Here is a 26,806-nt window from a genome sequence, read left to right as displayed (position 1 = left end):
GTAGGGAAGACAGGACTTGTGGTAGGGAAGGCAGTGCTGGTGGTAGGGAAGGCAGAACTGGTGGTAGGGAAGGCAGGGCTGGTGGTAGGGAAGGCAGGACTGATGGTAGGGAAGGCAGCGCTGGTGGTAGGGAATTCATGGCTTGTGGTAGGGAGGGCAGGGCTGGTGGTAGGGAAGGCAGGGCTGGTGGTAGGGAAGGCAGGACTGGTGGTAGGGAAGGCAGTGCTAGTGGTAGGGAAGGCAGAACTGGTGGTAGGGAAGGCAGGGCTGGTGGTAGGGAAGGCAGGGCTGGTGGTAGGGAAGGCAGGACTGGTGGTAGGGAAGGTATTACTGGTGGTAGGGAAGGCAGGACTGGTGGTAGGGAAGGCAGTGCTGGTGATAGGGAAGGCAGGACTGGTGGTAGGGAAGGCATGACTGGTGGTAGGGAAGGCAGTGCTGGTGGTAGGGAAGGCAGGACTGGTGGTAGGGAAGGCAGTGCTGGTGGTAGGGAAGGCAGGACTGGTGGTAGGGAAGGCAGTGCTGGTGGTAGGGAAGGCAAGGCTTGTGGTAGAGAAGGCAGGGCTGGTGGTAGGGAAGGCAGGCCTGGTGGTAGGGAAGGCAGGGCTTGTGGTAGGGAAGGCAGGGCTGGTGGTAGGGAAGGCAGGGCTGGTGGTAGGGAAGGCAGGACTGGTGGTAGGGAAGGCAGTGCTGGTGGTAGGGAAGGCAAGGCTTGTGGTAGAGAAGGCAGGGCTGGTGGTAGGGAAGGCAGGCCTGGTGGTAGGGAAGGCAGGGCTTGTGGTAGGGAAGGCAGGGCTGGTGGTAGGGAAGGCAGGGCTGGTGGTAGGGAAGGCAGGACTGGTGGTAGGGAAGGCAGTGCTGGTGTTAGGGAAGGCAGGACTGGTGGTAGGGAAGGCAGGGCTGGTGGTAGGGAAGGCAGGGCTGGTGGTAGGGAAGGCAGGACTGGTGGTAGGGAACACAGTGCTGGTGGTAGGGAAGGCAGGACTGGTGGTAGGGAAGGCAGGACTGGTGGTAGGGAAGGCAGGACTGGTGGTTGGGAACGCAGTGCTGGTGGTAGGGAAGGCAGGACTGGTGGTAGGGAAGGCAGGACTGGTGATAGGGAAGGCAGGACTAGTGGTAGGGAAGGCAGGACTAGTGGTAGGGAAGGCAGGACTGGTGGTAGGGAAGGCAGTGCTGGTGGTAGGGAAGGCAGGACCGGTGGTAGGGAAGGCAGGACTGGTGATAGGGAAGGCAGGGATGCTGCTAGTGAAGGCAGGACTGGTGGTAAGGAAGGCAGGGCTGCTGGTAGGGAAGGCAGGACTGGAGGTAGGGAAGGCAGGACTGGTGGTAGGGAAGGCAGGGCTGCTGGTAGTGAAGGCAGGACTGGTGGTAGGGAAGGGAGGACTGTTGGTAGGGAAGGTAGGGCTGCTGGTAGTGAAGGCAGGAAGGGTTTTAGGGAAGGCAGGACTGTTGGTAGGGAAGGGAGGACTGGTGGTAATGAAGGCAGATCTGGTGGTAGGGAAAGCAGGACTGGTGGTAGGGAAGGCATTGCTGGTGGTAGGGAAGGCAGGGCTGGTGGCAGGGAAGGCAGGGCTGGTGGTAGGGAAGGCAGTGCTGATGATAGGGAAGGCAGGGCTGGTGGTAGGGAAGGCAGGACTATTGGTAGGGAAGGCAGTGCTGGTGGTAGGGATGGCAGGTCTGGTGGTAGGGAAGGCAGTGCTGATGGTAGGAAGGCAGGGCTGGTGATTGGAAGGCAGGGCTGGTGGTAGGGAAGGCAGGGCTCGTGGTAGGGAAGGCAGGGCTCGTGGTCGAGAAGGCAGGACTGGTGGTAGGGAAGGCAGGACTTGTGGCAGGGAAGGCAGGGCTGGTGTTAGGGAAGGCAGGGCTTGTTGTAGGGACGACAGTGCTGGTGGTAAGGAAGGCAGGAATGGTGGTAGGGATGGCAGGACTGGTGGTAGGGAAGGCAGGACTGGTGGTAGGGACGGCAGGATTGGTGGTAGGGAAGGCAGGCCTTGTGGTAGGGATTTCAGGGCTGGTGGTAGGTATGGCAGGGCTGGTGGTAGGGAAGGCAGGACTGGTGATAAGGAAGGCAGGACTGGTGGTAGGGAAAGCAGGATTGGTGGTAGGGAAGGCAGGGCTTGTGGTAGGGAGGGCAGGGCTGGTGGTAGGGAAGGCAGGGCTGGTGGTAGGGAAGGCAGGACTCGTGGTAGGGAAGGCAGGACTGGTGGTAGAGAAGGCAGGACTGGTGGTAGGGGAGGCAGGATTGGTGGTGGGGAAGGCAGGACTGGTGGTAGGGAAGGCAGGACTGGTGGTAGGGAAGGCAGGACTGGTGGTAGGGACGGCAGGATTGGTGGTAGGGAAGGCAGGGCTTTTGGGAGGGAAGGCAGGATTGGTGGTAGGGAAGGCAGGGCTTGTGGTAGGGAAGGCAAGACTGGTGGTATGGAAGGCAGGACTGGTGGTAGGGAAGGCAGGACTGGTGGTATGGAAGGCAGGACTGGTGGTAGGGTAGGCAGGATTGGTGGTAGGGAAGGCAGGACTGGTGGTAGGGAAGGTAGGACTGGTGGTAGGGGAGGCAGGATTGGTGGTAGGGATGGCAGGACTGGTGGTAGGGAAGGCAGGGCTAGTGGTGGGGAAGGCAGGACTGGTGGTTGGGAAGGCAGTACTGGTGGTTGGGAGGGCAGGGCTTGTGGTGAGGAAGGCAGGACTGGTGGTAGGGAAGGCAGGGCTTGTGGTGGGGAAGGCAGGACTCATGATAGGGAAGGCAGGACTGGTGGTAGGGAAGGCGGGACTGGTGGTAGGGGAGGCAGGATTGGTGGTGGGGAAGGCAGGACTGGTGGTAGGGAAGGCAGGACTGGTGGTAGGCAAGGCAGGACTGGTGGTAGGGAAGGCAGTGATGGTGGTAGGGAAGGCAGTACTGGTGGTGGAGAAGGCAGGACTGGTGGTAGGTAAGGCATTACTGGTGGTAGGGAAGGCAGGACTGGTGGTAGGGAATGCAGGGCTTGTGGTAGGGAAGGCAAGAGTGGTGGTAGGGAAGGCAGGACTGGTGGTAGGGAAGGCAGGACTGGTGGTAGGGTAGGCAGGATTGGTGGTAGGGAAGGCAGGACTGGTGGTAGGGAAGGTAGGACTGGTGGTAGGGGAGGCAGGATTGGTGGTAGGGATGGTGGGACTGGTGGTAGGGAAGGCAGGGCTTGTGGTAGGGAGGGCAGGGGTGGTGGTAGGGAAGGCAGGGCTGGTGGTAGGGAAGGCAGGACTCGTTGTAGGAAAGGCAGGACTGGTGGTAGGGAAGGCAGGACTGGTGGTAGGGGAGGCAGGATTGGTGGTGGGGAAGGCAGGACTGGTGGTGGGGAAGGCAGGACTGGTGGTTGGGAAGGCAGGACTGGTGGTAGGGAAGGCAGGACTGGTGGTTGGGAAGGCAGAACTGGTGGTGGGGAATTCAGGACTGGTGGTAGGAAAGGCAGGACTGGTGGTAGGGAAGGCAGGACTGGTGGTGGGGAAGGCAGGACTGGTGGTGGAGAAGGCAGGACTGGTGGTAGGGAAGGCAGGACTGGTGGTAGGGAAGGCAGGACTGGTGGTAGGGAAGGCAGGGCTTTTGGGAGGGAAGGCAGGATTGGTGGTAGGGAAGGCAGGGCTTGTGGTAGGGAAGGCAAGACTGGTGGTAGGGAAGGCAGGACTGGTGGTAGGGAAGGCAGGACTGGTGGTATGGAAGGCAGGACTGGTGGTAGGGTAGGCAGGATTGGTGGTAGGGAAGGCAGGACTGGTGGTAGGGAAGGTAGGACTGGTGGTAGGGGAGGCAGGATTGGTGGTAGGGATGGCAGGACTGGTGGTAGGGAAGGCAGGGCTAGTGGCGGGGAAGGCAGGACTGGTGGTCGGGAAGGCAGGACTGATGGTTGGGAAGGCAGTACTGGTGGTTGGGAGGGCAGGGCTTGTGGTGGGGAAGGCAGGACTGGTGGTAGGGAAGGCAGGGCTTGTGGTGGGGAAGGCAGGACTGGTGGCGGAGAAGGCAGGACTGGTGGTGGGGAATGCATTGCTAGTGGTGGGGAAGGGAGGACTGTTGGTGGGAAAGGCAAAGCTGATGGTGGGGATTGCTGAGCTGGTGGTGGGGAAGGGGTTGATAATGGTGGGGGTAGTGGAGGGGAAGGGGTGTGGCTGGTAGTGGATGTGAGGATGGGGTGTGTCTGGTGGTGGTGTTGGAGAAGGGATGTGGTTGGTGGTGGTGGGGGAGGGGTGTGGCTGCTGGTGGTGGTGGTGGTGAAGGGGTGTGGCTGCTGGTGGTGGTGGTGGTGAAGGGGTGTGGGTGGTGGTGGTGGTGGGTATGGGGGTGGCTGCCGGTGGTGGTGGGGAAGGAGAGTGGCAGGTTGTGGTGGTTGAGGGAAGGGGTGGCTGGTGGAGGGGATGTTGGTGGTAGAGGGGAAGGGGGTTCTGGAGGGGAAGGGACTGGCTGGTGGTGGTACAGGTGCTAAAGGGAAGGGGGTAGCTGGCGGTGGTTTTAGGGAAGGGGGGTGACTTGTGGTGGTGGTTGGGATGGGGAGGGTGGCGGTGGTGGTGGTTGCGTAGAGGGTGACTGGCGGCGGTGGTGGGGAAGGGGAGGTCGCTGGTGGTGGTGGTGACGAAGGGGGGTGACTGGTGGTGGTTCGGAAGGGGGTGCCCAGTGGGGGTGGTGGTTGGGAAGGGGGTGCCTGGCGGTGGTGGTGGTTGGGTCGGGGGTGACTGGCGGTGGTGGTGGGGAATGGGAGGTGGCTGGTGGTGGTGATGGTTGGGAAGGGGGTGGCCGGTGGTGGTTGGGAAGGAGGGAGATGGCGGTGTTGGTGGGGAAAAGGGGTGGTGGTGGTGGTAAGGAAGGGGGTGGCTGCTGGTAGTGTTGGTGGTGGTTGGGGAGGGGGTGGCTGGTAGTGGTGGTGGTGGGAAAGGGGGTGTGGCTGGTGGTAGTGTTGGTGGTGGTTGGGAAGGGGTAGCTGGCGGTGATGGTGGGGAAGGGGAGTGGCTGGTGTTGGGGAAGGGGGTTGGGGGATGTGGTGGTGGAGGGGAAGGGGGTGTCTGGTGGTGGTGGAGGGGAAGGTGTGACTTGTGGTAGTATTGGTGGCGTAGGGGAAGGAGGGGTGTCTTGTTGTTTTGGTGGTGGAGGGGCAGGAGGGGTGTCTTGTAGAGTTGGTGGTGGAGGGGAAGGGGGAGGCTAGTTGTGGTACTGGTGGAGGGAAGGTGGTGTTAGTAGTGGTGTTACTAGTGGAGGGGAAGGGGGTGTTGGTACTGGTGCAGGGGGAGATGGTGTTTGTAGTGGTGGAGGGGAAGGGTATGTTGGTAATGGTAAAGGGGAAGGGGGTGTGGGTAGTGGTGGAGGGGAAGGGGGGGTGTTGGTAATAATAAAGGGGAAAGGGGTGTTGGTAGTGGAGGGGAAGGGGGTGTTAGTGGTGGAGGGGAAGGGGGTGTTGGTAATGGTGGAGAGGAAGGGGTGTTGGTAGTGGTGGAGGGAATGGGGGTGTTGGTAGTTGTGGAGGGAAAGGGGGTGTTGGTAGTGGAGAGGAAGGGAGGGGTTGATAGTTGTGGAGGGGAAGTGGGTGTTGGCAGTGGTGGAGAGGAAGGGGGTGTTGGTAGTAGTGGAGGGGAAAGGGGTGTTGGTAGTGGTGGTGAGGAAGGGGGTGTTGGTAGTGGTGGTGAGGAAGGGGGTGTTGGTAGTGGTGGAGTGGAGGGGGGTTGGTAGTGGTGGAAGGGAAGGGGTGTTGCTAGTGGTGGAGGGGAAGGGGATGTTGCTAATGGTGGAAGGGAAGGGGGTGTTGGTAGTGGTGGAGGGGAAGAGGGGTGTTGGTAGTGGTGGTGGAGGGGAAGGGGGGTGTCTGTATTGGTGCAGTAGGGGGGTATTGGTGGAGGGGAAAGGGGTATTGATAGTGGTGGAGAGGAAGGGGTTGTTGCTAGTGGTGGTACTGGTGGTGGGGAAGGGGATGTTGGTAGTGGTGGAGGGGAAGGGGGTGTTGGTAGTGATGGAGGAGTAGGGGGTGTTGGTGGTACTGGTGGAGAGGAAGGGGATGTAGGTACTGGTTGAGGAAAGGGGTGTTGGTACTGGTGGAGGGGAAGTGGGTGTTGGTACTGGTGGAGGGGAAGGGGATGTTGGTGCTGGTGGAGGGGGAAGGGGTGTTGGTAATGGTGGAGGAGAAAGGGGTGTTGGTACTGGTGGAGGGGAAGGGATGTTGATAATGGTGGACTGGAAGGGGGGTGTTGATAGTGGTGGAGGGAAAAGGGGTGTTGGTGGTACTGGTGGAAGGAAGGGGGTGTTGGTAGTGGTGGAGGGGAAGGGGTGTCTGTATTGGTGGAGGAGTAGGGGGTGTTGGTGGTACTTGTGGTTGGGAAGGGGGTATTGGTAGTGGTGAAGGGGAAGGGGGTGTTACTAGTGGTGTTACTGGTGGTGGGGAAGGGGATGCTGATAGTGGTGGAGGGGAAGGGGGTGTTGGTAGTGGTAGAGGGGAAAGGGGTGTTGGTAATGGTGGAGGGGGAAGGGGGTGTTGGTGTATTGGTGGAGAGGAAGGGGATGTTGGTACTGGTTGAGGAAAGGGGTGTTGGTAGTGGTGGAGGGGAAGGGGGTGTTGGTACTGGTGGAGGGGAAGGGGATGTTGGTACTGGTGGAGGGGGAAGGGGTGTTGGTAGTGGTGGAGGAGAAGGGGGTGTTGGTACTGGGGGAGGGGAAGGGGTGTTGATAATGGTCGACTGGAAAGGGAGTGTTGATAGTGGTGGAGGGGAAGGGGGGGGGTATTGATAGTGGTGGAGGGGAAGGGGGGATGTTGATAGTGGTTGTGGTGGAGGGAGGGGAGGTTATGGAGGGTCGGCGGCGTGGAGCCAGCAGCACCAGGGAGCCCCAACGCTGCTGCTCTCACCTGCACAAGGAAACGCTCACACCCACTAACACTTGTTTTTCTACCCACACATTTGTACCACACCAATTGACTCCATCTTTGCCATTGGTTGTCTCCATAATACACAATACAAACTAAGTCTCTGGCCCACATTATTGCTCAATAAAAGTTCTATTTTGACAATAAATTCCTTCAGTTGCCATTCTATTATGGAAGCTCATTACCTGATGCCAAATGTCGCCCAACAAACATTTCTCTATTTTCCCTTTAACTCTTATACTTTTGTTAATTTTACGGTTTATAAAGTTTTTGTTACATTAGTTGCTATTGAGTTTCTATTTCCATCACTAAGGCTTAAATTACTGCTAGTTTAAAGCTAACTAGGATGGAACACTTTCTACCTTTCATTAAGTTGTATTTCGTAATCTGGTGAAATTTCCTACCTGTTACTGATTTCCTGTTACGTTTAGGGATTTTAATTCATTATCATTTAATTGACGAAGTTAATTATAGAAGTAATTAGCTGATTTATACACTTTTAAGTGTATACCTGACAATTATAAAAGTAATTAGCAGTTACATTTTCAAGTAGTATATACAAATGTACTTGACTTTTAATTTTTAAATTAAAAATATAATAAAGGAGAACTGTCGTAGGTTACAAGCCCATGCTAGGCAGGTCTAACTCACACCCACCCACCCATACCCACACCAAACCCATTTTTAAAGGTACCCAAAATTCTTGCCTTGGTAAGATACATAGGCAACATGCCTATGTATATTACCAAATTGTCGGTATTGTATACCATTTTGATATTCATTCTTGCCTTAATTACACTACTCGGGAGTTTATTCCTCTCATGCGCAGCTCTGTTGCGAAACCAGTGCTTTTCTATATTCTTGGCTTCATATCAAGAAGTATAAATAATAGAAGTCCTAAGGTTATACTTCATCTTTATGTATTTTTTTGTTAGATCTTGTTTAGATTATGTTGCTCGGTTCTGGTCTCCATATTAACATTAATACGCTGGAAGATATACAGAGATGAATGATGAAGTTGTCTATGTATCAGAAACTTTCCCACGAGCCAGGCTGAAAGCATTGGACTTTCACTCCGGAAAGCAGTAGAATTAAGGGAGATATGATTTGAAGTGTACAAATGGATAACAGGAATAAATGAAGGGAATGTACTTAGCTTGTTGAAAATATCTAACCAAGATGAGACTCAGTAATGGATTCCAGTTTGAGAAATTTAGATTTAGAAAAGGATATTTGGGAAGTATTGGTTTGGCAGTAGAGTTGTAGGTGAGTGGAAGAAACTTCCATGTAGCATTAAGGCAAGAATTTTGGGTAGCTTTAAATATAAGTTGGATGAGTACATGAGTGGGTGTGAGTTGGACCTGCCTAGCTTAGGCCAGTAGGCCTGCTGTAGTGTTCCTGAACTTAAATTTGCCCAACTATAATCCATTGCTGCAAATCCTATTTTAAATATCCTCAGCAAGTTATTTATCTCCCCCTTTATTAATTCTGGTTTTCCATTTGCACACTTCTGTTACCTCCTCCCAAAAGAAAGTGCAAATTCAGTGCATTCAGCCTATTTTTATGTGAAAATTTTTGAATACTAGGGATCTTCTCAGTATGTTTTCCAGCACATTTATGTCCATTCTATAATGTGGAGACCAGAACTTAACAGATTAATCTAAATGAGGCCTTACCAAGGATACATAAAGTTGACATATAACCTGAGGAATTATATTTTTTTTTTTTATTATCACACTGGCCGATTCCCACCAAGGCAGGGTGGCCCGAAAAAGAAAAACTTTCACCATCATTCACTCCATCACTGTCTTGCCAGAAGGGTGCTTTACACTACAGTTTTTAAACTGCAACATTAACACCCCTCCTTCAGAGTGCAGGCACTGTACTTCCCATCTCCAGGACTCAAGTCCGGCCTGCCGGTTTCCCTGAACCCCTTCATAAATGTTACTTTGCTCACACTCCAACAGCACGTCAAGTATTAAAAACCATTTGTCTCCATTCACTCCTATCAAACACGCTCACGCATGCCTGCTGGAAGTCCAAACCCCTCGCACACAAAACCTCCTTTACCCCCTCCCTCCAACCTTTCCTTGGCCGACCCCTACCCCACCTTCCTTCCACTACAGACTGATACACTCTTGAAGTCATTCTGTTTTGCTCCATTCTCTCTACATGTCCAAACCACCTCAACAACCCTTCCTCAGCCCTCTGGACAACAGTTTTGGTAATCCCGCACCTCCTCCTAACTTCCAAACTACGAATTCTCTGCATTATATTCACACCACACATTGCTCTCAGACATGACATCTCCACTGCCTCCAGCCTTCTCCTCGCTGCAACATTCATCACCCATGCTTCACACCCATATAAGAGCGTTGGTAAAACTATACATGTACTCTCATACATTCCCCTCTTTGCCTCCAAGGACAAAGTTCTTTGTCTCCACAGACTCCTAAGTGCACCACTCACCCTTTTCCCCTCATCAATTCTATGATTCACCTCATCTTTCATAGACCCATCCGCTGACACGTCCACTCCCAAATATCTGAATACATTCACCTCCTCCAGGAGGAATTATATATTTGTATTTAATATGTTGCCAAAAATTCTATTTGCTTAATTGCAAATGCTTATGCAATATTGGCTTTAGATTTCTGCCAACCAGAGGTACTAAGTCTCACATTCTGTTTGACTAAGATCTACATAATTTAGTTTATAAGTGCCATAGCCCTTATGTAAAAACCATGTTGAGATTTATTGACTACGGTGACCCTTTGAACTCCATACGGAATTATTAAGTCCAGTTTTACAATAGTTGAGAACCAATCATTCACTTTTTAAATGTATATCATGCTTACCATTTTCATTTATCAGGTATGATGCTCGTTTCAAGTGATTTATTGAATAGACTGACTAATAGTTTGCCAAATACCTCTTTATGTTCCTTTAAAACCCTTTAAAATACAGTGGAACTCCAGATTTCATCCTTCATCTGTTCCAGAAGGCCAGTCTAAATGCGAAATGGATGAAAACCGAAGCAATATTTCCCATAAGAAATAATGTAAATCCAATTAATCCGTTTCAGACACCCAAAAATATTAACAAAAATATAAATTTTATAGAGAATAACTATTAGTGTTGCAGCTCTTCAGTGGTTAGCTCTTCCCTGTGGTTGTTCACCAACTCTTCCACATCCTGGCCACTCACATCCAACCCCATGGACTTCCCCAAAGCCACAATAGATTCCACAACAGGCATAGGGTTGTCAAGTTTACACTAACTTATATTAAGTTAGTAATAGAACTAAACATTAAAACACAATAAAAAGTAAAATACATACACAGTACATTCATTACTTACCTTAAAATATTTGTAGTTGTAATGTACGGCAAGAGGTGAGTAGTATTTATTTGTAGTCCCAGGCAGACTACATTCCATTTGGACTACATCCGCCAGGGCTATGCCTACCAGCTACATACACTGCTGCCCACAGCCTTATTATTATCATCAACATATCATGTTCACTGAGTTTAATCATTTCTAACAACTACCTTTAGATGCCATCATAAACAAAGGGAGAAGTAATGAATAATTAATGCCGAGAATTGTAAACAGAAGTGTTATGTAAAGTGTATTAAGGGCGGTGACTGGGCCAGACGCAGATTCATACAGTTTTCTCTAGCGCTGGACCAGAGAAAACGTAATGTTTTCCCTCCACTGACTCGCCCCTCGATAGCATGTAAAAATTGCATGTTTATATGCTATGTAACATGTTTCTTATATAATTTTGAAGAAAATAACATATATGGATTAATGAAAATGTCTATATTAATGTAAAACAAGACATTTAATGTGCCCAAGAGTGATTATTATTAAAGATACATATAAACATTGCATATTTATTTGTTATGTAACATGTTTCTTATATAATTTTGAAGAAGATATCATAGATGGATTTATGAAAATGTCTGTATTAACGTAAAATAAGACATTTAATGTGCCCAAGAGTTATTATTAAACATACATCGCATATAAACATTGCATGTTTATATGCTATGTAACTTGTTCCTTATATAATTTTGAAGAAAATATCAAAGATAGATTAATGAAAATGTCTATTTTTTTTTATTATCACACTGGCCGATTCCCACCAAGGCAGGGTGGCCCGAAAAAGAAAAACTTTCACCATCATTCACTCCATCACTGTCCTGCCAGAAGGGTGCTTTACACTACAGTTTTTAAACTGCAACATTAACACCCCTCCTTCAGAGTGCAGGCACTGTACTTCCCATCTCCAGGACTCAAGTCCGGCCTGCAGGTTTCCCTGAACCCCTTCATAAATGTTACTTTGCTCACACTCCAACAGCATGTCAAGTATTAAAAACCATTTGTCTCCATTCACTCCTATCAAACACGCTCACGCATGCCTGCTGGAAGTCCAAGCCCCTCGCACACTAAACCTTCTTTACCCCCTCCCTCCAACCTTTCCTAGGCCGACCCCTACCCCGCCTTCCTTCCACTACAGACTGATACACTCTTGAAGTCACTCTGTTTTGCTCCATTCTCTCTACATGTCCGAACCACCTCAACAACCCTTCCTCAGCCCTCTGGACAACAGTTTTGGTAATCCCGCACCTCCTCCTAACTTCCAAACTACGAATTCTCTGCATTATATTCACACCACACATTGCCCTCAGACATGACATCTCCACTGCCTCCAGCCTTCTCCTTGCTGCAACATTCATCACCCATGCTTCACACCCATATAAGAGAGTTGGTAAAACTATACTCTCATACATTCCCCTCTTTGCGTCCAAGGACAAAGTTCTTTGCCTCCACAGACTCCTAAGTGCACCACTTACCCTTTTCCCCTCATCAATTCTATGATTCACCTCATCTTTCATAGACCCATCCGCTGACATGTCCACTCCCAAATATCTGAATACATTCACCTCCTCCATACTCTCTCCCTCCAATCTGATATCCAATCTTTCATCACCTAATCTTTTTGTTATCCCCATTAACGTAAAATAAGACATTTAATGTGCCCAAGAGTGATTATTATTACGTACTATAAGTACAGCCTCTCCTCACTTAACAACGGAGTTCCCTTCCTAAGACCACGTTGGTAAACGAATTCGTCACTAAGTGAGTGAACATACAGTGGACCCCCGCCTTACGATATTAATCCGTTCCAGAGAGCTCATCATAAGCTGAAATTATCGTTTGCCGAATTAATTTTCCCCATAAGAAATACAGTGGACCCCCGCATAACGATGGCATCACATAGCGATTTTTCCGCATAACGATTACTTTTATCGCAAAATTTTTGCCGCGCATACCGATTAAAAACCCGCTTACCGATTTTCGTCCGAGACGCGTCCAATGTGCCCTCAGCCAGCCTCACATGTGCCGCCCCGTCCCATTGTTTACCAGCCAGCCTCCGCGGTAACATCCAAGCATACACTCGGAATATTTCGTATTATTACAGTATTTTCGGTGCTGTTTCTGGAAAATAAGTGACCATGGGCCCCAAGAAAGCTTCTAGTGCCAACCCTACACCTCAAAGGGTAAGAATTACTATAGAGATGAAGAAAGAGATAATTGATAAGTATGAAAGTGGAGTGCGTATAGCCGACCTAGTCAAGCTGTACAAGAAACCCCAATCAACCATCGCTACTATTGTGGGCACCAGAAAGACAATCAAGGAAGCTGTTCTTGCCAAAGGTTCAACTGTGTTTTCGAAACAAAGATCGCAAGTGATGGAAGATGTTGAGAGACTCTTATTGGTGTGGATAAATGAAAAACAGCTAGCAGGAGATAGCGTCTCTCAAGCGATCATATGTGAAAAGGCTAGGAAGTTGCATGACGATTTAATTAAAAAAATGCCTGCAACTAGTGATGATGTGAGTGAATTTAAGGCCAGCAAAGGTTGGTTTGAGAGATTTAAGAAGCGTAGTGGCATCCATAGTGTGATAAGGCATGGTGAGGCTGCCAGTTCGGACCACAAAGCGGCTGAAAAATATGTGCAGGAATTCAAGGAGTACATAGAAACTGAAGGACTGAAACCTGAACAAGTGTTTAATTGTGATGAAACAGGCCTGTTCTGGAAGAAAATGCCAAGCAGGACCTACATTACTCAGGAGGAAAAGGCACTCCCAGGACATAAGCCTATGAAAGACAGGCTTACTTTGTTGATGTGTGCCAATGCTACTGGTGATTGCAAAGTGAAGCCTTTATTAGTGTATCACTCTGAAACTCCCAGAGCGTTCAGGCAAAAGAATGTCCTCAAGGATAATTTGTGTGTGCTGTGGAGGGCAAACAGTAAGGCATGGGTCACTAGGGAATTTTTCTATAACTGGTTACACCATGCATTTGCCCCCAATGTGAAAAATTACCTAACTGAAAAGAAATTAGAACTTAAGTGCCTCCTGGTGTTAGACAATGCCCCTGGTCATCCTACAGACGTGGCAGAGCGACTTTATGGGGACATGAGCTTCATTAAGGTGAAGTTTTTGCCTCCTAATACCACTCCTCTCCTGCAGCCCATGGACCAGCAGGTTATTTCCAACTTCAAGAAACTGTACACAAAAGCTCTGTTTGAAAGGTGCTTTGTAATGACCTCAGAAACTCAACTGACTCTAAGAGAGTTTTGGAGAGATCACTTTAATATCCTCAATTGTGTAAACCTTATAGGTAAGGCTTGGGAGGAAGTGACTAAGAGGACCTTGAACTCTGCTTGGAAGAAACTGTGGCCAGAATGTGTAGACAAAAGGGATTTTGAAGGGTTTGAGGCTAACCCTGAGAATCCTGTGCCAGTTGAGGAATCCATTGTGGCATTGGGAAAGTCCTTGGGGTTGGAGGTTAGTGGGGAGGATGTGGAAGAGTTGGTGGAGGAGGACAATGAAGAACTAACCACTGATGAGCTGATAGATCAACTTCAAGAGCAAGAGGCCAGACCTGAGGAAACTGGTTCAGAGGAGGGGAGAGAGAAATTGAAGAAGTTGCCTACTACAAAGATAAAGGAAATCTGTGCTAAGTGGCTTGAAGTGCAAACCTTCATGGATGAAAATCACCCTCACACAGCTATTGCAAGCCGTGCTGGTGATTATTACACTGACAATGTTGTGAAACACTTTAGGCAAGTCATAAAGGAACGAGAGGTACAGGCCACTATGGACAGATATCTTGTGCGAAAGAAGTCCAGTGACTCTGAAGCTGGCCCTAGTGGCATTAAAAGAAGAAGGGAAGTAACCCCAGAAAAGGACTTACTACCTCAAGTCCTAATGGAAGGGGATTCCCCTTCTAAACACTAACACACACTCTCCCCTCCTCCCATCCCATCAATCATCACCAGATCTTCAATAAAAGTAAGTGTCATTTAATTGTGCATGCCTTTTTCAGTTTGTGTGTATTAAAATTAACATTTCATGTGGTAAAAAAAAATTTTTTTCATACTTTTGGGCGTCTTGCACGGATTAATTTTATTTCCATTATTTCTTATGGGGAAAATTCATTCGCATAACGATTATTTCGCATAACGATGAGCCCTCTTGCACGGATTAAAATCGTTAACCGGGGGTCCACTGTAATGGAAATCAGATTAATCCATTCCTGACATCCCAAAGTATGAAAAAATTTTTTTTTTTCCCAGAATAGAATACAGTGGACCCTCGCCTAATGTTGGCATCACATAACGTTAAATCCACCTAGCGATACATTTTAATGCAAAAATTTTGCCTCGCCTATGCTAAACAACTCGTTCAATGCGATTCGTCCGAGACGCGTCCATGTGTGGCCTGAGCCAGCCTCACTTGTTCCGCCGGTGGCATTGTTTACAAGCCAGCCTCCGCGGTCACATCCAAGCATACAATCGGAACATTTCGTATTATTACAGAGTTTTTAGTGATTTCACCTGCAAAATAAGTGACCATGGGCCCCAAGAAAGCTTCTAGTGCCAACCCTACAGGAATAAGGGTGAGAATTACTATGGATATGAAGAAAGAGATCATTGCTAAGTATGAAAGTGTGTCTCCGAGCCGGCCAGGTTGTATAGTAAACCCCAATCAACCATCGCTACTATTGTGGCCAAGAAAACGGCAATCAAGGAAGCCGTTCTTGCCAAAGGTGCAACTTTGTTTTCGAAACAGAGATCGTAAGTGATAGAAGATGTTGAGAGACTGTTATTGGTGTGGATAAATGAAAAACAGATAGCAGGAGATAGCATCTCTCAAGCAATCATAAGTGAAAAGGCTAGGAAGTTGCATGACGATTTAATTAGAAAAATACCTGCAACTAGTGATGATGTGAGTGAATTTAAGGCCAGCAAAGGTTGGTTTGAAAGATTTAAGAAGCGTAGTGGCATACATAGTGTGATAAGACATGGTGAGGCTGCCAGTTCGGACCACAAAACAGCTGAAAAATATGTGCATGAATTCAAGGAGTACATAGACAGTGAAGGACTGAAACCTGAACAAGTGTTTGTGGCAAAACAGGCCTGTTTTGGAAGAAAATGCCAAGCAGGACCTACATTACTCAGGAGGAAAAGGCACTCCCAGGACATAAGCCTATGAAAGACAGGCTTACTCTGTTAATGTGTGCCAATGCTAGTGGTGATTGCAAATTGAAGCCTTTATTGGTGAATCACTGAAACTCCCAGAGCGTTCAGGCAAAAGAATATCCTCAAGGCTAATTTGTGTGTGCTGTGGAGGGCAAACAGTAAGGTATGGGTCACTAGGGACTTTTTCTATGACTGGTTACACCATGCATTTGCTCCCACTGTGAAAAATTACCTAATTGAAAAGAAATTAGACCTTAAGTGCCTCATGGTGTTAGACAAGGCCCCTGGTCATCCTACAGACTTGTCAGAGCGACTTTGTGGGGACATGAGCTTCATTAAGGTCAAGTTTTTGCCTCCTATTACCACTCCTCTCCTGCAGCCCATGGACAAGCAGGTCATTGCAAACTTCAAAAAACTGTACACAAAAGCTCTGTTTGAAAGGTGCTTTGTAGTGACCTCAGAAACTCAATTGACTCTAAGAGAGTTTTGGAGAGATCACTTTAATATCCTCAATTGTGTAAACCTTATAGGTAAGGCTTGGGAGGGAGTGACTAAGAGGACCTTGAACTCTGCTTGGAAGAAACTGTGGCCAGAATGTGTAGACAAAAGGGATTTTGAAGGATTTGAGGCTAACCCTGAGAAGCGTATGCCAGTTGAGGAATCAATTGTGGCATTGGGGAAGTCCTTGGGGTTGGAGGTTAGTGGGGAGGATGTGGAAGAGTTGGTGGAGGAGGACAATGAAGAACTAACCACTGATGAGCTGCTAGATCATCTTCAACAGCAAGAGGCCACACCTGAGGAAACTGCTTCGGAGGAGGGGAGAGAGAAATTGAAGAAGTTGCCTACTTCAAAGATTAAGGAAATATGTGCAAAGTGGCTTGAAGTGCAAACCTTTATGGATGAAAATCACCCTCAGACAGCTATTGCAAGCCGTGCTGGTGACTATTACACTGACAATGTTGTGAAACACTTTAGGAAAGTCATAAAGGAACGAGAGGTACAGACCTCTATGGACAGATATGTTGTGCGACAGAAGTCCAGTGACTTTGAAGCTGGTCCTAGTGGCATTAACCCTTTGACCGTTTTCGACGTATAAATACGTCTTACGAGCCAATGTTTCTGACGTATATATACTAAATAATTCTAGCAGCTTCAAATCAAGCGGGAGAAAGCTGGTAGGCCCACATGTGAGAGAATGGGTCTGTGTGGTCAGTGTGCACCACATAAAAAAAATCCTGCAGCACACATTGTGTAATGAGAAAAAAAAACTCTGATCGTTTTTTTTGGAATAAAACGCCGACTTTGAGGTGTATTTTCGTATAGTACTTATTGTTGTATTCGCGTTTTCATGGTCTTAGGTGATAAAATGGAGAACATATTACAGAAATAGAGATGATTTTCATTACTTTGACGATGAAAACGACCTTGAAACTGAGCTCAAATTAGCGGAAATGTTCGATTTTTACCAATGTTCAGGAGTAAACAAATCACACCACACGTCCAATACACATCAACTGGGGAGTCTAATATTCTTTCATTAGTGCACTGATATTATTTATACCATTTTTACAATAATGCAGTAGTCTGCATAACAGTAAATTTTGCATTTTTTTGTATGAATAAAAAATAAAATTAGAAAGCAATAATAATATAAGAGGGGCCTAGAGATGTGACTAATGAACAGAGGATATGCTATTTTAGTGCCAAGAATGTCTACCTTGTTTATTCTGGACCCTATTTTGAAATTGGCATCTTTTTTAAATTGCGTGAAATTGGCCAAATTGCCAATTTATGTCCACTATATTGGGTAGTTCAAATTGGTAAATGGGCGGTTTCTTGTACTCAGCTGATAGATAAAATGGAGTTCTAAAGAAATAGCTATGAGTTTGGTCAACTGGAACAACGAAATTGGCTGAAAACAGGGCTCAAAGTCGGCAAAATTGCCGATACACATATGTTGCCGATTCCGCTAACTTCACGGGAGACTCATTCCCTGAGTTTTCGACCAAATTTCTTACTTTTGGTGTCATTACCATCGGGAAAAAATTCTCTATCATTTCATAAGAAAAAATAATTTTTTTTTTCGAATATTTGGCGACATAGCGACAGGGGCCTGAAATAGTCAAAGGGTTAAAAGACGAAGGGAAGTAACCCCGGAAAAGGACTTGACACCTCAAGTCCTAATAGAAGGGGATTCCCCTTCTAAACACTAAGACCATCAACACTCTTCCCTCCTCCCATCCCATCACTCATAACCAGATCTTCAATAAAGGTAAGTGTCATGTAACTGTGCATGTCTTCTTCAGTTTGTGTGTATTAAAATTAATATTTCATGTGGTAAAATTTTTTTTTTTTCATACTTTTGGGTGTCTTGCACGGATTAATTTAATTTCCATTATTTCTTATGGGGAAAATTAATTTCCTTAACGATAATTTCGCCTAACATTGAGCTCTCAGGAATGGATTAATAGCATTATGCGAGGGTCCACTGTAACATGGTTTTCAATAGTAACACATTTCAACTGCTCAGGTATAGGAGAAGAATGATGATGTCAGAATGAGCACAATATACAAAACGGAGGCAAACCATGTAAGGAACAGGTAAAAGTCCCAGAAATACTGTACAGCCTCTCCTCAGCAACGTACTCATTTACCGACGACTCAGATTTATGATGGACTCTCTGACCAGTATTGCATCCCTAAATAATGTATATTAGAGCTGATTTCCTCTATTCTGTTTATTACAATATACAGTACACTACTGTATAAACATTTAAAAATATACAAAAATATTATAAATGGTGCAAAGGTGACATTAAAACAATTTCAAAGATGGTTGACACAAACCCACTACCATTATAGTATGCTCCTCAGTGAAGAATTTGTCTTAGGAACAGAATTCCATCATTAAGTGAGGAGAGGCTGTACCTAAGCTAGATGATTTGTCATTTAGAAAATATAATAAAGGCAAAGACCCTGAAAATGACAGATTAGATTATGAGAACTTTCAAAAAATAGAGGCAGTGCCAGTGATGAATATCTTTTGCTCTCACAGTGCCATTCAAGGCAAGAGAGAGTGGAGCTGGAGGGCCTGGTCTCTAAGGTACACACTGAGGTGAAAGATGTGAGGTAAAGAGTGGAATAAACCCAGTGAAGAGCAGGGGACCATGGGTACAGTTAGGGAACACTGTATCAACATGTATGAACCAAGACTCTTAAATATACATGTACTACCAGCAAATATCAGAAGTAAACCCTCGATTTGACTGACTTTGGGAAATACAGGCAAATTGATTCAGAAACAATCACTTCCAAAGTCTGTTGGTTGTAACATTGTCTGTTATAATCACAGCAAAACAATCATGTGTTTGTCCATCACATTCACCATTATTGGCCACAAACTTCTCCCTATTAGTACAATTAGTGCATTAGATAGAGGGTTTACTTCTGAAATAAAGATGTAGGTGTTCAGTGTTCAAGAAGAAGCTGGACAGCTTCCTACTAGTGAAGAGTCACTTAGTTTGTGATGACTAATGTTGCCTCATGAACCACTAGCATAAATAGTCTGGTTGGTCAGTAAGGTAGCATGGACCTAGGCCAGACTGCAGAGGTAAAAGAACTTTTGAATCTGGTCACAGGTTGGTTGGAGGTAGGTGAGAGTGGGAAGGGGAGGATTAGGGTATGTAGGCAGGAGGGAGGCAGGTAAGTGGGAGGGAAGGGGTTATTAGAGGGTTCATCACAGAGACCTTTAGGATTATTCTGAGAGTTGCAGAGAGCTGTGAGCTGCCTTGGTCATCTTCTATCAAATAACTGTATAATTTCTGTATGTTTCTTCCATGAGAGTCAGCAAGTGATTTAGTAACAAGCACATTTAAAGAAGTGTATTGTGGTGCTAAAGATATTACTTTTTATTGGATAAAAGAATTGATAAGAAAAAATGTCAATAATTCAGAAAGGATGAGTAAGTTTGTACAGTGGACTCCCGCCTTAAGATATTAATCCGTTCCTGAGAACTCATCGTAAGCCGAAATTATCGTTAGCCGAATTAATTTTCCCTATAAGAAATGATGGAAATCAAATTAATCCGTTCCTGACACCCCAGAGTACGAAATTTTTTTTTTTTTTACCACATGAAATATTAATTTTAATACACACAAACTGAAGAAGACATGCACAATTACTACTCTACTAAGAATAGAATAGAACACATGACACTTAACTTTATTGAAAATCTGGTGATGATTGTTGGGATGGGAGGAGGGGAGAGTGTGGAAGTTATTGCTTAGAAGGGGAATCCCCTTCCACTAGGATTTGAGGTAGCAAGTCCTTTTCCGGGGTTACTTCCTTTCTTTTAATGCTACTAGGACCAGCTTGAGAGTCAATGGACCTCTGTCGCACAACAAATCTGTCCATAGAGCTCTGTACCTCCTGTTCCTTTAAGACTTTCCTAAAATGGGCCATAACATTGTCATTGTACAGGTTGCCAACATGGCTTACAGTAGCTGTGTCAGGGTGATTTTCATCCGTAAAGGTTTGCAGTTCAACCCACTTTGCACACATTTCCTTAATCTCTTTTTTCAATTCCATACTAATTCTTGCCCTTTTTACCACAGGGATGGCACTAGAAGCTTTCTTGGGGTCCATGGTGACTTATTTTGCTGTTACAAGCTCTAAAAACACTGGGATAATGTGAAATGTACCGAATGTATGCATAGATGCGACCGCACTGGCTGGCTTGTAAACACTGGCGCTGAGGCCACATGTGGGATGCATCCTGAACGAATCACACGGCGAGTTTTTTATCGTGAGGCAAGGCAAAATTTTTGTGTTCAAATGCTTCGTATGGAGGATTTAACGTAACGCGATGTGTTCGTAAGGCGGGGGTCCACTGTATTTTAAGAAATATTTTCCATACACCATATAAAATATTTGTGATTGTTGGTATTTTTCCCAATTATTGAATATAAAAACGCTTACTTTATAAAAATATTTTTTTTTTAATTTCTTTATTTGGTACAAAAATAATGTTTTTTGTTTTATTTTATTAACAATTGGCCGATTCCCACCAAGGCAGGGTGGCCCAAAAAAGAAAAACTTTCATCATCATTCGCTCCATCACTGTCTTGCCAGAGTGGTGCTTTACACTACAGTTATAAAACTGTAACATTAACACCCGTCCTTCAGAGTGCAGACATTGTACTTCCCATCTCAAGGACTCAAGTCCGACCTGCCGGTTTCCCTGAAACCCTTCATAAATGTTACTTTGCTCATGCTCCAACAGCACGTCAGGTATTAAAAACCATTTGTTTCCATTCACTCCTATCAAATACGCTCACGCATGCTTGCTGGAAATCCAAGCCCCTCGCACACTAAACCACCTTTACCCCCTCCCTCCAACCTTTCAGGCAAACTAATTCTTATGCTTAAAGACTACCTAAAAGAATTAGACATAGACTGTTAAGTAGGATTTTTTATGCAGTTAACTACAATCATATGTGCAAACTGATTTAGTGATCTTCAGTTTTGTGGAGTGATTGAATAGAGGTAGTGAAGATACACAAAGTTACTTAGTTACAGTAGAAATATAATGGGACAAGATGTGTATCAAATTTCCTGTAGAAATTGAAGGAAGACTGGAAGAAGAGCAGGGACAGACTTGGGTGAGCTGGTTTTGTTTGACATAGCATATTTCTTTTTGATATACAGTAGACCCCGGGCTTTCATAATTAATCTGTTCCAGAAGGTTGACCGAAATCTGAAATGGCCAAAAGCCGAAGTGATATTTCCCATAAGAAATACGTAATGTAAATCCAATTAATCCATTTCAGACAGTCAAAAACATTAACAAAAATTACATTTTATAGAAAATAACTCTAGTTTTACGTACAGAAAACAATGAGAATTAAATATAAATGACTAATTTTAATGATAACTGAACATTACATACCTTGTTGGTGAGTAGTATTTATTTGTAGTCCAAGGCAGACTACATCCCAGGTGTATACCTACTGACTACATACACTGCAATTTACAGCCATATTATTACCATCGACATAACATGTTCACTGAGTTTAATCATTTCTAGCAACTATCTTTAGATGCCATCATAAACAAAGGGAGAAGTAATGAATAATTCATGCCGAGAATTATAAACAAAAGCCTTACATATTAAGGGCGGTTACTGGGCCAAAACAGATTCATACACTTTTTCTCTGAAGCTGGACCATAGAAAACGTAATGTTTACCCTCCACCAACCTCTCGATAGCATATAAACATTGCATGTTTATATGCTATATAACATTTTTCTTAAATAATTTTGAAGAAAATATCATAGGTGGATTAATGAAAATGTCTATATTAACGTAAAATAAGACATTTAATGTGCCCAAGAGTGAGTCGCGAACGTATGAGCAGCCCAGGCAGACACGTCTGATACCACCGATTTCCGAGCGGATGTACGAAACTCGGGGGGAAATTTCATTGAAAAAAGTGCTTGAAATCCAAATTGTATGATTTCCGCACCGGTCGAAAACTGGGGGTCCACTGTATGTGTGAATGAAATATAGTTTGTTACATTTGCCAATAACTTTGTGTTTCTTTCCACAGGCTCTAGATGGATTTCTATTCCTTGTCAGTAATGAGGGAAAGATAGAGTTCGTATCAGACAAAGTGAGTCACTTCATCAAGTTTACTTCAGAAGACTTAACAGGGAAGAGCATCTACAACATTATACACGTAGGAGATCACCCCAAATTCTCCTCTTGTTTTTTGTCATTAGGTAGGTATAGTGTAAACAACGTCTTTTGATAATTTAATTATATGGATAAGAATTTTGCAGTTTTAATTAAAATACTGTAACATCTATATGTTGAGTTACTGTATGTATAAATTCCCTCAACAAGGGTTTCTTGATGCTGATCAGGGGCTCTGTGAACCAAAGAATTGGACCTGTCCTCCTTTTCCTTAGATTAAGCTTAATTATCTCCCATTTCCCAGTTGCTGTATTAACCCCCACAGGTTAGCACTTCACTCAAAATACTGTATATTCATTACAGTACACACTCCAGGGCAGTATTAGAAGTTAGTTCACCATTTTCCATCTCTACCCAAATTTGAATTCCCAAAATTCTTGTAATTTTAATATTACATCTTTTCCAAACAAAATTAATGTTATGCTTAGGTAAAGTGCAATGCATTGCTGTACAGTATATCAGAATGTGTAGATTGCTGTAACCTAACTTGACCATTAGCATAACCCAATCTGTCCAAACCAGACCTTTAACTTATTTGATATTTTAATTAGTTTATTGCAAAGTGTGTTAAACTTCTATATGATTATTCTGTCTGAAGTGAAGAAAGGTAGTCACTTATTTGAAATGATGAGAATTTCCATTTAATTCCAGTTACTGTACTGTTAATACAATAATTTCCCAAGTTTTGCATTTTATTTTATTAAGTAAACTTAGAATTGGTGAAAGGAAAATGGTGGGTGGTGCTTTAGTCATCTGTGAGGGCAAAGGACTTTATCCATGCAGGCTAAAAGGGAAATGTATGAGAGTATAATGGTACCAACACTGTTGCATGGGTGTAAAGCATGAGTTGTAAATATTTCAATAGGGAGGAGGCTGGAGGCAGTAGAGATACTGTGTCTGACAACAGTATGTGGTGTGAATAAAATGCAGAGAATTTGGAGATTAGGAGATGTGAAATTACCAAAAGTTTTATTTAGGGGGCTGAGGAAGAGTAGTTGAGGTGGTTTGGACATTTAGAGAACATGGAGTAAGGTAGGATGACTAGGAGGGAGTATAAATCTGGCATGAAGAGGAGGAGGAGGAGGAAGGAAGAGTAGGGGTTGTCCTGGTGGGAGGGGGAAGCAAAAGAGATTCTGAGTGCTAGGGACTTGGACGTCCAAATTGCTTGTTTAAGTGTTAGATAGGAGTGAATGGAGGCAAATAGTTTTTATGATTTGATGTGATGTTGGAGTGTGAGATAAGAAACATTAATGTAGGGATTCAAGGGAACTGGTTAGCTGAACTTGAGTCCTGGAGGTGGGAAGTACAGTGCCTGCACTCTGAAGGGGTGGAGATATTGTGGTTTAGAGGGTAATCTGAACTGTTGTCACTGTGCTTCTGGTAAGACAGTGATTGAATGAGTGACAGTGTAAGTTTTTTCTGCTTTGTTGGATCATTACCTCAGTGGGAGATAGCTAGAGTGTTAAAAAAAATTATGATGAAGGTTAACAGGATGTGGACAGACAATCCAGGGGAAACTATTACTGTATTGTATTAATGGTACTGGCAGAACCAAAGGATTGTGTATTACAGTAGTTTATAGTGTTAGAGAGCCAGAATTCTTTTTAAATTTGTCTCTGCTGTAAATATTTAAAAATTTTCAGTCTTTACAGGTAAAAATTTAATGTACGAAAGTGTATAGTATCACTATGATTTTAGGTTGGTCAAGTGAACCTCCCTGTGACTCTTCACGGAATCGCAGTTTTAATTGTCGCCTCCTGGTCAGGCCTCCAGATGACCAGGAGGAGACTATGGAAGAGAGGCAACAGCGGGTATCCCAGTATGAGAATATGCAGGTAGGACTGTCATCTACATAACAAGCTGTACAAAACTCTTCATAATATTTATCTTAACATATCAGTTCATTTTGTTTTCATTTCTCTGAAAATCATTGTTCAAGATAACATGGGCTTAAGGTTGGATGCTCCTGCTTCTTGCAACTGCTAAACTGCTAGATCATGGTTTCAGATGCACATTTTTTGGAAGAGTCTTTAATCATGGTGTAATAACACATAAAACATATGCACTTGAAAAATGGGCAAATTGATCTTCAACTTTCACATGAACTGATCCCTAAAAGAGGAAATGCCAGCAAAGTAAAATCAATGAAAAATGTATTACTCAATCAATCAATCAATTTTTATTTCCTTGCAAAATTACATTGAGATTATGAAATTACAAAAATGAGTTGCAGTGTAAAGAGAGCCACTATCATGCCTAGGCATTATGGGCAAACTTAATTTAATGGCTTACAGACTACATAATACTAAAGAAATTGAACATAGTTTAAGTTGTACATCTTGTTTATATATAGTACACGGTAATTTTACTCAAATTACAATAGCTTCAATAGTAAATATTGAAATTATGTTATGGGAATATAATATTGTGAGTTGTTGAAAGCAGTTTACAGTATAAGAATGCTACAATTGGGTAGTAATGTTTTGGGTAGGTATTTATACAAGGTAGTTCTAATCAATGTATGAACTTTGAGCGTCGCGTTTTGAAGTTTTAAGATTTAGTTAATTGGGAGATTTTTTGGTAAAGTTAAATATTGAGCATTTAGTTTAGGGTGAGTAAGTGGTTTTTGGGAAGAGTCTTAAATTGATGTTCAGACTGGGTTACTTTAGTATTTACTGGTAATGAATTCCAAATTTTGGGGCCCTTTATGTGCATGGAGTTTTTGCACAGTGTGATACGGACACGGGGTACATCAAAAAGAGATCTGTGTCTTGTGTTATGGTCGTGTGACCTGTTAAGGTTGGTGAGAAGAAGGTGGAGTGGAGGGGCATATGAGTAAGTATGGATGTTCTTTACATTGAGCAGTTTTAGACTTTTGAATATTAGTGGAGTATGCTGTCAGGAGTAGGAATTTGTTATCGTTCTGACTGCAGCCTTTTGCTGGGTTATTAGTGGCCTTAGGTGATGTAGTGTTGTTGATCCCCATGCACAAATCCCGTATGTGAGATAAGGGTAGGTGAGTGAATGATACAGTGCAAGGAGAGCTGATTGTGGAAAGTAGTACTGTACCTTTGATAGTATGCCTACTGTCTTAGAGATTTTCTTGGAAATTTGTTGTATATGTGTCTGGAATTTGAGGCTACTGTCAAGGTGGATTCCTAGGAATTTTCCCGCTCTGAGTCTTGTGATGGGTAACCCATTTAGCATTATGTTAAGTGGAACATTTGCAGCTCTGTTTCCAAGCTGAATGAAATAGGTTTTGTCAGTATTGAGGGTAATCTTATTAGTCATCATCCCAGTAGATATTTTTTGTAGTTCATCATTAACAGTGTTGGCCACATTCTCATAATTTACATTCCCCAAGATACCAGTCACTGCGAAATCACAAGTGAAAACCATTTTTCCTAACATCCCAGCAGACTGGGCAGTATAACTGATAAGAATATCTTTGTACAAAAAAATTATAATTATATACTGTGCATAGGCATACACACTTATATAAACTGTATATAATTTGCATATGTATATTTAGTATTATACATATATAATGTATGATACTGTATATACAAAAAAACTAATTTCACACATACTTAAACTACTGGTTTACTGCTTATGATAGTAATATACACAAGCTAAAATTCACACTTTTGTAATGTAAAATGACTCCAGTGTAATAGTATTGATTAATATTCATAACTAAATTATTGCTATCTTACAGTACTATTTTAATTTGGCTACTTTAAGTATATTCTTTTATTTTTTTAGATTTCAACAGTGCTTTTGCCATCGTATTTTGTGGACAAAAATAATAGTGAATCCTTTGAAGGTGAAGGACAACAGTGCCTAGTTTGTTTAGTACGGCGAATTCCGCCCAACGAGCGTATACAGGGTACTCCAGTTGAACAGTTTACCACCAAACTGGATAATCAAGGCACCATAATTGCAATTGATGCAAGTGGAGTATCCCCCAGATACAGTCACTATATCAGTAAGGTGAGTAACATCATTTGTTAAACATTATTAATTCTGAAGATCAAGCATATCTAGAATTAGGAATTCTGTAAACTGGTACACTATTAATGATTTTACACACTCCTGTGGATACTCTTAAAAATACATTGGGGTAAATTATATTTGGAAAGAGCATCTTGTATGCAAACTATAAAAATAATTACAGCTAGTAAAAACAACCTCAATGAAGAGGCTGCCAACTGGGAAGATTGGTATGGGACCAGGCTGGAGGGATGATATTCAAATTATCTAAATCAGGGGTCCCCAGCCTGCAGCCTGCAGGCTGCATGTGGCCCTTCTAGGAAATGGATGGGGCCCTCACATCAAATTATGAATTCACTTTTATGTGGGGTCCACACTGCACAATGTCAACAAAACCCTGCAGCCCTCATCACACATTTGACCATCAAATGTGGCCTACTTATATAGGAAGGTTGAGGACCACTGATCTAAACTATTGTAATACCTCACAGCACTTTGATTGTTCTTTCTAGCATGGAGAAGAGAGAGAAATATAAATAAAATAAATGTCTTTATTTACTACAAGTACATGTACAAGGTATACTGGCCTAGCTGACATCAATGACATATACTGCTGTATAGAAAGCTGCTTGTTACGCTGAGCATT

At 44.3% G+C, this 26,806-nt stretch overlaps 1 protein-coding gene across 9 annotated transcripts in view; it reads left to right on the top strand.

The window, feature by feature from the left end:
• The window catches only part of LOC128702897 (nuclear receptor coactivator 1), an 852,422-nt gene that overhangs the window by 528,854 nt on the left and 296,762 nt on the right, over positions 1 to 26,806 (top strand). For all 9 annotated transcript variants that reach the window (XM_070102622.1, XM_070102623.1, XM_070102624.1 and 6 more), the window contains exons 5-7: positions 22,022 to 22,193; positions 23,866 to 24,002; positions 25,933 to 26,160. In XM_070102622.1, the coding sequence (XP_069958723.1) occupies positions 22,022 to 22,193; positions 23,866 to 24,002; positions 25,933 to 26,160 (537 nt within the window). The remainder of the gene's footprint in view (positions 1 to 22,021; positions 22,194 to 23,865; positions 24,003 to 25,932; positions 26,161 to 26,806) is intronic.

The sequence above is a fragment of the Cherax quadricarinatus genome, chromosome 82 (assembly GCF_038502225.1).
Source record: "Cherax quadricarinatus isolate ZL_2023a chromosome 82, ASM3850222v1, whole genome shotgun sequence".
Taxonomy (NCBI): domain Eukaryota; kingdom Metazoa; phylum Arthropoda; class Malacostraca; order Decapoda; family Parastacidae; genus Cherax; species Cherax quadricarinatus.
Note: the sequence above shows the minus strand (reverse complement) of the source record. Positions and strands in the feature narration are given on the sequence as shown.